The sequence below is a fragment of the Lepidothrix coronata genome, unplaced genomic scaffold (genome assembly GCF_001604755.1).
Source record: "Lepidothrix coronata isolate B3197 unplaced genomic scaffold, Lepidothrix_coronata-1.0 Scaffold115, whole genome shotgun sequence".
Lineage (NCBI taxonomy): Eukaryota > Metazoa > Chordata > Aves > Passeriformes > Pipridae > Lepidothrix > Lepidothrix coronata.
The window spans coordinates 2,470,488-2,483,097 of NW_016690295.1; the positions used below are offsets into that span (position 1 = coordinate 2,470,488).

Sequence of the window (12,610 nt, forward strand, 5' to 3'; positions counted from 1 at the left end):
GACTGAGTACTGTGTACAATTCCGAGGAACATAAGACTGAAATCTCAGCTTAACTGCAGAAACAGCACAATTGAAAGAAGATGCCCTACGATGAAAATGTAGAAATATTAATAAGGAAAAGATAAAGAGTGTGTGGAATTGGAAGGAGACTAAAGGAAACTTCAGAATACCGGCTTCATAAGATATCAAGGAAGTTCTAAGTTTAGGAAGACAATCTCATAAGAGAGCAACTTAAACACTGTTAGTGAAGACTCAGTTTAGAGGCTAGTAAGAGCTCTACATCGTCCTTAAATTTTCTATAAAATATAATTTATTGAAGGGTTTAAACAGGCCACTTGAAGAGATGAATTTGTTGTTGTTATTGTTGAACACTTCAGAAGAGATTCACAAAACATCCACTAAGAATTTTCCTGGAATATTTATCCTTCCTCAGAGAACAAAGAAGATAGATGAGATGAGGTTCAGCACTAAATCTCTATTATTCTACATTATTTATCAGACTGAATCTATTACATTGCATAGAGATGTTGATTAAAAGGCCTTGTATAGATAGTGTTGTATAGTCAATCAGCGCCTGATTGTTGCCCTTGAGTATAATTCCCCTTTGAAACAATTTGCAGACTGTTGCTAAACATTAGGAAAGAGAAGGATCAGCGGTCTGCATGACAACAGTTGGGAATGGCTTGTGTAAAGAGGCCAATGAGACACAATACCCAAAGCTTTCAGAGTGCCTTACGGTACCCCTGAGTTGTACAATTACCACTGGCACAAGTAAGAGCTGTTTCATTACATCCCCAAACTTCTGTGACTGAATTTGGCATCTTGAATTCCCCAGCCATATTTAATTTAGCTATTTAACGTATGTTTGAGTGTTTGTGAGAGACAATATGATTTATTTTAAAGCTGAATTGTGCCCTGTGTGTACTACAAGGACACGGAAAAAAAAGTTTGGCTGCATTAAATAAACAAATATGAGTAAAATCAGATTTCAAAGCCTCAATTGTCTCATAGAAAAATAAATTTAGAATGGTGGAGTCCAAGCTACACTTCTCTAAATGTCTCTACTTGATGGTAAGTATTGAGTTAACCAAAAACGATACAGAAACCTGTCCCACCCAGAATTTTAACAACTGTGGTATTTATAGGATCAAGACCCTGCAGCTTGATGATTAATGAAGATTAACCATACCTGCTGACTTGCAGAGTCATCCAAGAGCAAACGAGCCACGAGGAGGTTGTAAAAGGCAGAGCAGAGCCCCTGCAGGTCCAGCCTTCGCAATGGGCTGCAGCACAACCTGCTGCAGCTCGACTGTGACCCCTCTAAACAATGTTTTCCCAGCCTAAGCCTACCGTGTCTGTGCCAAAACCTCAGGTGTTAGTCTTCATTTAGCACCTTGCTGCTCCAGCACACGCTCCTCTGCAGTACTTTGAGGTGCTGGACCCCCGACCAGTTTAACACTCAATAGCTGTGCAAAACAGAAGCCGCAGCTCCGGTGGGATCTTGCCCTCAGGACATACTGTGGATTCAGGTTCTCTCCACGAAAGACTTTGTAAACCATTCTTCATAACTTGGAAGTGGCACTCACAGGCTTGAAAAATCAGGTGTTTTACAGTCTCTAAGTCATAGAAGGAAAGCATATGTCTTATTTGGTCAACACTCATTTCATTCTATCTTGGTTATGCTGCAAAATTTTCTAATGTGAATGAAGCACTTGCTTCGTTAAGTGCTTAGTTTTGGCTATTATTTGATGCCTTAAGGTCCATCTAGTTTTTTGATTTTTCTAATTTTTATAGGCTTTATAAGTAGGTATGTAGTACAAATAGATTTAGAAGGAGCAGCCTTTATTCCCTTACCCTTAGCATAGCAGCTTAACATATTCCCCAACCCTATTACCCCATTCCATGCTCCCCATATCAATTCTACCCCCTGAATTCCAGCAGAAATGTTTAGTCTCTTGTCAAGGTAGGCCTATTTTGTTTGGAGAACACTTGTATCTTAGCCTAAACCGCAGAGTACAGTCAAACTCTGAGTGACCGTGTACCCTTTGTGCTCTGAAGAAGAGGATGATTAATGAAGAAAGGGTCCCAAAAAGACCCTCAACTCAATTCCCCAGGGATGGGTCAAGGGTGGCCCAGGGCAAGAGCCAGTGGGTGGACAAAACCTGGGATTGGACAAGCAGTATTATAAACTGTACCATCTGTACCCAGGGGTATGCACAAGTCTTGTAACCTTATGCCTAGGCACAAATTAAAACCCTTTCCTTAGCTCACCTCCATAACTAAATTGCCTCGGAGGTTTTTTTTCCCCCTGAATTTTCTTTAGGCATCAATTTTAACAGCATATATTTCTCCTCATGGAGGCAGAGGCTTATATCTGTAGTCCAGAAGCAGCATTTAGCCTCTTGTCACTATTGAGGAGTTTTCACCGCATTCTGTTCCACTTAGGTAACTCCTTGAGTAACATATGCTCCATCTGAGCCCAGGAAAAACATAACTGCAAGTGGCATGCAAGTTACTGTACACACAGTTTTTTCCTTACTCTGCACAGCTGTCTAGCCATCCTTAGAATGTTCACTTTATAACAGAAATACAGCGCAAACCCTTGAACTAAATATCTTTTTCTTCTAATTACTACCACCTAGCCGTGACACAAAGGACATAAGTATTTATGACTGCAAGCATTCTTTGGATATTTAAATAAGGATCTTACCTTTGTATCCACAAAGGCAGAACAAGCAGACACCACCTGAATAAACTTCAGTTAATTGTGCTAATGTGGGATGAGCACAGCAAGGACTATTTGTGCCACAGATATACAAATTTAGTTATGCATAAACTTTGAAACTCCCACCTGCAAAATTAGAACACCAAGTTCAGATTGCAATCCATACAATAAAGCTAATTAATCAACCTTCCCTCAACTGAGATCCATGGGGCTTTTTTTTTTTCCGATCTATGTAGAATTTCCATTTGCTTCCCACTCTGATAACTTCAAAATTCCTCTGTACTTCAGCAAAGCTTAGTGAGTTTCTCACTGTGAATTCAACATAAAGGCAAAACTCGAGCCAATTTTTTCCCCATTAGCCACAGCCATAGACACATTAACAACTGAAATGAGAAAATTAATGGTGACAAGTTTCTTTTAAAATAGATGAAGCACCACCATTTCTATTTCTAAACAGTAGCTGATCCTTCAATGCTCTCTTGTTCTTAAAAAAACCCCAACTTTATTAAGAAGTTCATATTAAGTAGATTTCTCCCAAATATTATTAGGAAATTATTTCATTTTTAGTTGATGATTATTCCATCATCAACTAAGTGCTCATTTATTCTATATTTTCTTATGAAATGTATGAAAACTGGACAGAGGCCTCTAAGCAAATGCAACAGGAAAACAGGGCTATTAGTTATTGAGTTTGTGCACCATATTTATATAAAAATATAAATATATAAAAATACAGAAGAAGCTTCGGTAAGACACGCTAAGTTATTTGTCTCCTTGTAGGCCACCTAAATTACAACTTTTGAGTATTTCCCTTGAAAATCTAGAAATGCTTTTCGGAAGCAAGTGAAATCTATCTAGAAATCATTATTAAAATTAATATCAATATCAATACATATCCTGTAAATTATAATCAATATCATTCAACAATATTTCTAAGCTTGGAAAGTCAAATAGCAAACGATATCTCACCTGAGAATCAAACCTATCTCCATAATTTCTACCTTCTTTCATAAATATGATGTATATTCTCAGTTTCCAGAATACCCTTCATGAAGTAGCTGAAAATACCATTTTGTGAATCCTCACTCTGGATTTTAATCCTCTTAATAATGATAAATATTTCATCCTACTGAATGTGTTCATTAAGTAAAGTACTACCGAGCACAAATAAAACAGTACAATCTAATTTATAACTGATAAAAACAGTCATTGCAGCTGCGGCAAACACTTCTCAGAGTCATAGTCTACACCTCAATGGACAGAAATATTAAGGCAAAGAAACACAAAAAGCAAAATGTGAATAGAACAACTCTCATATTCACTTTGCATAACAATTTCAGGTGTCCTAAGCTCCAGTTCAGATAACTGATGCTCATTTTTAACTGCGAGAATGCGGAAAGGCAAGCTGAAGTCAAGGTACAAGAGCTTTGATCCCTTGAACAGGTTGCATGGAATATAAAACATCCTATGTTGTTCTCGTGTCAACATCCACAAATATTTTTGCTTACTTTAGCATAGTCTGCATTCTGCTGTGCATATAAAACCTCCCTTTGAGCCAAGCACACGGTAAGGAAGACTCCAAGAGGTGTAGGTCAGGGAAAGTTCTCTCACCTGGAAAGTTCCTGCATGGTCTTCCTCTTTGTCACCTTCTTTTCCCTCCTTGAGGGCGATCAGTGTGAACCCTCGAAAGTAAGCAGGGGTGGCAGCAGAAAGTGTCACTGAGATACAATGAACAGAGAAATAACAAAAATATAATATTAATTGTGAAATCAGCTACTTGCACATCATTTCACAGCTTGAAAGGTGTGTGTTTTAAATTGGTATTAACCAAAGCACTAACAACACGGAGCCAAGCCAACCAGAACACAAAATGTTCAGTCCAAGTTTCCACGTAAACTGAAAAACACTGGCATGATGTGAAATAACCCCAGCACTTTTGTTTTTTAAAGCAGACTGATAATCTGCTCAGATCGACAGAGGGTTATTTCGTTGTTGGTTTGGGGGTGGGGAGACACATGTTAGGGGGTTTTTTTGTTGTTGTTTTAAATGTGAAGGAGCATTTCTTAAATATTCGCATTCAGCTTTTGCCCTGCTCTGAGCACAGACAAGGATCCAGGGATTTTAGTACACAGAAAGTCTCTCTAACTGTAATGGGAGATGGCCACATTGCCCACTTCAGCTCAGCTACACTCAGCACAGCACTCCAGCTGGTGGAAATAGGGAATCTTAACTCTCCTTTTGCTTTATCCTCAGGGCAAAACAGGATACAAAGTTAAACTCATGGCTAAAGCTGACCTCTAAAGATTGTGCTGCCAGCTCTGATTCCCAAACCATCCCACACATCAGCAAACACACTCTTCACTCACTTGTCCTGACCAGGAAGGCAGCATTAGATCCACCAGGAGAGAACCAATAACATCATGCTGGCTAATCTGATTTTATCATGCTCAGCATCAGGATTAAATCCCTCATTTTCTGCTAGTGCAAGATACCTTTGTACAATTTTTCTGTTTGCCATCATCAGCACCCAAGCAGCACCCAGCAACACTTGAGTTACATCAGCTGAGGCTCTTTTGAACACTTTCAGAAAGACATAATGAGGCAGAGCTTTGAGGCAGGACTTCTGAAATTGCCAAACCCTCTTCAGCAACTTATGAGAATCCTCTTCTGAAGCAGGGGTAAATTCTAGGGGAAAATTCTTTTTGGATGAAAGGAAAAGAGACAGAAAATTGAACTATGAATACTTTTAAGTAGCTTTTACTTGAAGCGTATTGAAGACAGCTTTGCTTGTGGTACATTATTGTCACACTCTCCAACTCTGACTGGCACAATTAAAACTGAAGACCACACACAGTTTTCATGAGCAAATCGCAACCACCAGTGCTGCTTCACTGAAGGTTATCCAGAATAGACTCCCTCTCACACAGATAGGCCATGAGGGGATGAATCACCTTGCTAAAAATGATAGGTAGCCCTCACAATATATGTATTTCAAAATACGCCCAGAGTTCATTTGGAACACAGCGAGAGAGCTTTGATCTAGAAATTCAGTAGTGGAAAAATATAAAATAGGCTATTTGAAAATTTCTAGCATTATGCAGCTGTATTTGGGTCTAAAAACCATGATGTGCTGTACAAATACACAACTTTTCTGGCTATATGTGGAGAAAAAAGGATTGGAGAGACTCATTTCAATTTTTAACCTTTTGAGAGTGCCATGCTTAGACCTGTAGACCTGAAAACACCAATACAAATTCAGAGTAGTGACTGACATAATCCCTCAGCTCTCAGGATTTTCAACACAGTTTTCATTCCATGGAATTTTATTATGAGGTTAAACATTATAATTTCGAGGGAGAAAGAAAATTTCATATTTTATATACAGAAACTGAGTAGGAGCATTCCACCATTAAAATTTCTGCTTACTTTTCTAAATATTTCTCCAATTCGTTAATTCATTTTGTACAATTAGTCTTATTTTGCAAACTTCTGCAGCTCTACCCAAATGAAAACTCACAGCCAGCCTCTCAGTTGCAGTAACTGAGAACAGCACACTGCTAAACCCAACAAGGGCAAATATATTACTCTTGCTTGAACACTAATTCTTAGAAATTAACTGCCATAAAAGTCTTGTACATGCAACAAATTTTCCCATACCATTTGCAATTCAAAAGTCTGAATCACTATGAGTAAAAAGTGACACCAGAAATACTTAAATACGTATGCAAGCAAACGGAGAATCCAGCTGTGAACTGACTCAACTGTTTTCATCATTTTCCTCACAAATTTACAGATCAAACCAAACAGTTTTCAAAATTCTAAATATTCTAAACAAACATGTATCTATAAAACAGAGGACATCTGAAATCCAACAGAAGCATCAAAAGAGAAATAAAAAAAAAAAAAAAAAGGAAGGTAATTCCAAAGCCTGACTCATAGTTTTTGGATGCCTGGGGTTAGCAATACTCATGCTGTGGTTGTAGTCATTTAAACACAGAATAAATCCATGCTTCCTCCAACATGAGTGATCCCACCCTCCCCAGCCTGCACTGCTCACACAGCAGCCACATCCAGGCAGCTGTGCTCTCAGCTGGGCTAGGGAACACATCCAGCTGAGCAGTAAAACAAGCCAACCCCAACTGGAGAGTTCAGCTGGGTCCAGTCCCCGAGCGGCCGCTCCGCAGGCCTGGGAGCGCTTCTGCCAGCGCTGGGGACACACAGATACAAGTGAGGAGCCAGGAGGGTAAAGACCCGCAGGAGCAGAGTGGACTCATGGGATTTTAGTGCCTGTGCAACCTCAGGTCAAGGATACCAAGAGGGATGTGTGCTTTGGTCACCCCTGAGTTAGGCCAGAATGCAGGTTAGCACCTGAGCTGAAAAGATTTCTGTGAATTGTCTGAACTAGCAGTGTGCTGAGAACATCACAGCACAGGGGTTTATTCCAAGCACTCCTAATGCAGAGCCTTGTTCTGGGGATGGTTCTGTAGTCACTGGCTCTGGCCTCAGTGTCTCAGCACAGCAGAGGCTCGCACTGCACAGGCAGCTGTGGGAAGCTGTCAGACCACATCTGGTTTTCACAAGAGAGCGGCTCTTTGTTGCAAAAGAGCGGAGAGTTCTCCTTCTTGGGCTAAACTCTGCCGTTTTAAACAACAGCTGAGTATTGCTCACACTGTGTTCACGCTAATTAACGTTCACTGAACAATATGAACTTCCTGTAAAGATCAGTTAAGATCAGTGCAATCTCAAAGTTAAGGATTTTACTTTAAAGGGAAGGTTACATATCAGCAGTTACTTTTGTCTGCTTCCATCCCCTCCAGCAAATATCTAATTACCTTACAAGTTGCACTTTGGCACATACCTTCGACATGCTCCTCTTTCCCCAGTGTCCCAAGCTAAAGGTGGGGTGATCAAAGCAATTGCTCCTTTGGTTTCAGGCAGGAAATCTTACTTCCCACATCCTACACTACTGCACATCCTGTGTCGTACATTGCACAAGTACCAACAAATACACTTTCAATATCTACTTTTATCCATATTTTGTGAAAGATGAGAATGGCTAAAAGAGTTACAGCATGAGTGCTTGTTTGTAAAGTATAGAGAAGTATTTACTTGTTGAGTGGCAGAAAGAAATGGAAAGAAAACGTCTCAACATTCCTTATAAGATAAGCCCCCAAACCAATGCAATGAAGTTTCAAAAGAGCACATTAAAAGAGCCTTTCCTCAAAGACTGAGAAAGTGAACTGACCTACAAGTGAAAATTCCATTAAAAAGAGAAACAGCGTCCACACAGAAGGTATGTCTACAGATTATAACTGGTCAAATCTCCATTTTTGCTTCAAAACTTCATGATACTATAGTGGAAAGTATGTCCACTGCATTTTAGCACATGAAATGGACATGTCTTTATATTTTAATGGGATTAAACTTGCGTCACCTTTTCATGGAAACCTCATGCAATCATTAATCCAACTCAACAATCAATAAAGCTAGGAGTATTTTCAAGGATCATTACCCTGTAACACTACCTAAACATAAGGCTTGCTTGTGCCTTTGAGTGCAATGGGAACTTTAACCTTTAGTGGAAGCAAGAGCATCTACATCAAGGTCAAAGTTAACCAGCAGGTAGGAGAGGACCACGACTCCAGGATGGTGTACCCATAAACCTGGGACTACAGGAAGACCTGCCCACCAAAATGCATTTGGCTGCCTTCTCAAGGGGAGAGACAACAACCTCACAGCCTGAACGACCAGGCAGATAAGGCCACTTGCAGGCTACAGCATCAGAAGTCCCAAATAAGGTGTCAGAAATCAGTTGTGCCACTTCCCCTGTGAGACACCACGAAGACCATAGCCATTGTTGCTTTGTTAGACATGAGGGAGGAAAGGAGGATGGCTCCTCAGCCCTGCTGCTACCTCACTTTTAATCATCTGAGACAGGAGAATGTGCCCTTATTTACTGTTGCCAGTCTCTGCAGACCAGGGGAGGTGCATACCCACTCAGAGGGGTTATTCAGTGCTCAGGGCCACTGTTCTCTGTCACAGCTCCAGAGGTGGAAAACCAAGGCTTCACAGATCCATATACACAGATACACCCAGGATTTCCCCTTGGGGTAAATAGGTTCTGATTGATCTAAAGGTGAATAACTGCAGGAGAGCCATAAAAACTTCCCCAAAGACAAATGGCAGCTGTGAACTCTGGTCTGATTCCCACACTGCAAGAGTGCTGAGATATTTCCTCCAGCCACTGCAGCCAGAGGGTCTTACACAAGTGTCACATCAACCCATGAGTGAGACCATCACGAAGATAAATGGATGACCCTCTACTGTCACACTTTGGGGAGCACAGCATTTGCATGTGCAGTTAATTCCTATGTTATCCACCTTGAAAATACTAGTTTATTCCAAGAGCCCACTAGGGAATGTGCCAAGGATCAAGATTGCATTAAATCAAGCAGGGGCCACGGAAACAAGGCATATTTGGCTCCAAGGCAAAGGAGGTTGTGCAAGTCCTTTGCCATGCTGCATATATAGTAATTTGCAGCTGAAAAAAAAATGCAGACCTGTCATAATATCTAATTGTTTGAATCATTAGTTGGATTTTCTACCCTTTGTATAAAACAGTAATAAAATTCCAGTTGTACTGCAGAAATTCCTTTGAAAATGAGCTCTTAAAACTTTCTGCATGCTGTTAGTTTTAACTACTGCCACAGATAATGTATATGTTTCAGTAACATTTACTTATGTTCTTCCAACCATTCAGGAAGTGTCCTTAAATCACAATCTTCACAGGCTAATGTACCACCTGAACACTTCAGCCTAAAGTATCAGAAATGTAGGCACATATTTCGTTCTACATTTTAACTTTTTTCTATTAGCTGCAATTTTCTCACTTCCAAGAAGCTATAATATCCTAATGTGGTTTTATTAATTGAGTTCCTAATGTCAAGACCTAATATCTCCCAAAAATTAGTTTTGCTAATTCATCTGGGAATTTCTTTCTTCCTACATCTCCATGCAATAGAAACTTCTTTGTAGATGACTGAAAATACCCAGTAATGCTTTTACAGAAGTGAATTCCAAAACTTTTAAAGAACATTCACATTTGTCACTATCAAAGAACTTGACACATCTTTATCCTGCTTAGTAGATGTATCAAACTGACATGCAACATGAAATCTTTCAGACTCAAGGTACCAATCCTAATGTCTGGAACAGCTAACCAACTTGTGGGAAATGTGCATTTCCTCACACCACATTAAAATAAAACATTTTTTGAGAAAAAAAAATCAAGTAAAATCATGCATAGTTACAGACTGGTGTTCGAAACAGGTAAATCACTGCTGCAGATGTATTTTTCAACCTCTGAGAAAACACAATGATTATGTTACGTGCACACTTTTTTCTCCCTATCTATACTAAGATTTCCATGTTTGTGCAATTAGAAAGCATTGCTGTTTATCCTGAACCTAAGAAAGGTCAGAAGAAACACCTGGAATAATCTCCCAAAATTTTTTTCCAAAGTCATGCCTACAAAGTACATTAGTTATGGAACTTTAAAATGTCCCAATTCTTTTTAAAGTGCTTTTAAAATACAAGGTTAACAGTACATTCCAAGAAGGTTTATTTCCAAAGGCATTATATAGTGAGGCAGGCAAAGTGACCAAAACCTGCCTTTGCTTATTAATTAGAAAAATACAATCCTTGAAATGAAGTCCAAAGCACATTTCAGTGTATGTGACATGCTCAAGGAAGAACAAATGCCTCCATCTCTTATTTACAGTGGTCATTAGCACTGTCTCTGGCTCTTTCCTGTTTGAACCATCTGTTCATTTACCCAGAAGAAAAAGGGGGTGGGATAAACGCAAGTGGAAAATGTGGGAAGTTGGCAGCGTGCTGCATCACTGTTTGCCCATATGCTAACTCATTATATTAACATTCATATTTCAGGGCAAGAGCAATTAGCTCCAAGTTTCTTCTTCTTCCTTCCCAACGCTAAAGCTTCTCCTGTACACTGTGTTACGTTTGAAGGGATGGGAAGAAATCCCACAGAAGTAGGTAAACGGGGGAAGAGTGCCGTTTGTATCACGGCAACTTGTGATCCTGTGCTAGCGCTGAGCCGGTAGAGAGGGTTCATAAAGGGAAGGAAATTCCTCTTAATGAGGAATGTTTGGGAGTAAAGTGATACACTGAAATCCAACTCCCTCTCACTTGTCATGAAAGCATCCCCAATAAAGTAATGCGTAGGAGTATATTACCCTGTCTTAACCCACACAGTCACACACACGCCAAGAGGGATCCAGAGATGACAGGCAGAGACACGTTACAGTCTGAGCCACTCATCCTGGCCATCGTCGTTAGCATGGGATATAGAGGATGTCCAACTTACCCCGGTAACTGTTTCCAGGCTTGTAAAATTCTGGATCGCCCTCCACCCTGAGGCTGAATTCATTGTACCCTTCCCTCCTGGTGCCTTGGGCTCGCAGGATCCGACTGCAATATCCCTCGGATTTCGCGGCTTTCTCCAAGGTTTCGTCGGAAAAACCCTTCGCCACCAAGGGGAAAGTCAGCGCCAGGAGCCGCAGGGCCAGCGGCTGCAGATGCGCTCCCATCCTCGGAGCAACTTTTTATCGCCGGGGCGGCGGTGCCCGGGAGCGGGGCAGGGTGGGCGCCGGGCCGGGAGGCGGCAGGACAGACAGGACAGGGCAGGAACAAGGCAGGGCAGGGCAGGACAAGGCAGGGCAGGGCAGCGCGGTCTCGGGCAGCCCCAGCCGGCAGCGGCCCCCAGCGTGAGCCTGCCAGGTCGGATCGGAGGGACCGGCTCGGCGGCTGCCGGGGAGAGGGAGGGGAAAAGCAGGGAGGGGGCAGAGAGGGAGGGGAGGGGAAAGGAGGGGAGGGAAGTCTGATCTTGCCCAGATCCCGAAGTGAAGTGCTGTTTTGTTTCAGAGCGTGTGATTAGCAGCTCGGTGGTGTTTACTTAGCCGAGGGAATTCACAGGGTTTGGTGGAAGAGCGGAGCAGGGGACGCTGCTGTCTCCCAGACACCCAGCGCGGAGCTGCTGCCGCTCGGGCTGAGCCCACAGACCTGAAATTAATCACCCGCATTCCTGCCAAAGTCTATAGTTACTGTAGGGATAACAAGGCTCAAAGAATTTCCCGACACCCCTCCGCACCCCCATCTTTCTCCAAACCAGCAGACATGATAAACATTACCAACTAAATGAGCGCAGATGGACCGAGACAGCCGCTTGCTCGCTGCACGCCTGGCAAGCGAGGAGCATAGGCTGCAGCTTCTCGGGTACCACGGAGGAAAGATGGGGAGGCGGATGTGCCAGAAACATGAGATTCAATTCTACATCAGCCTGCAGCTGTGCACACCCGAGATGCAGCCTATGTGAGTGCACTCACAACAGCTGTGAACACAGTTCACCTCAGTGAACGTGGGAGGTCTGCTCCAACACCCGGAAAAACCCAAGCAGATGCAAACAGGAGAAAGCGAGGAGAGAGCAGGGCTCATTATTTTGCTTTTACACAGGGCACGCTGAGGCGCAATGACACTGAAAGGCTTATCTAAATCCACAAAAGAAGATTACAGCAGTGGTAAAAAGAAAAAGTGAACCTAGACCCCTGCGGTCGCTAACCGCAGGGTTTTAATCCCAAAATGCTGATCTTCTCTCTCTCCTTCCCTCCACTGCTTTGTAAGTGGAGGAAAAAGTCAGAAAGGTCTTCAAGCAGGACCTGAATACTTTCAGGATGCCAGATGTACAAGAGGGCACAAACCCCTTTCTAACCACTTTCTCCAGGAGTGGACTGTAGCAGACTCATGAATACAACCACATTTAAGCACAACTTCCAAGAAAGTATGAGAAAGAGCAAGCAGCTTGAAATC

General features: G+C 41.8%; 1 protein-coding gene across 1 annotated transcript in view; it reads right to left on the bottom strand.

Annotated features, from left to right (window-relative positions):
* Positions 1-11,334, bottom strand: part of SPON1 (spondin 1) — a 192,831-nt gene extending 181,497 nt beyond the window's left edge. The window contains exons 1-2 of the mRNA XM_017825033.1: positions 11,112-11,334; positions 4,337-4,443 (exon numbers count right to left, since the gene is read on the bottom strand). Of these exons, the coding sequence (XP_017680522.1) occupies positions 4,337-4,443; positions 11,112-11,334 (330 nt within the window). The remainder of the gene's footprint in view (positions 1-4,336; positions 4,444-11,111) is intronic.
* Positions 11,335-12,610: the final 1,276 nt, after the last annotated feature.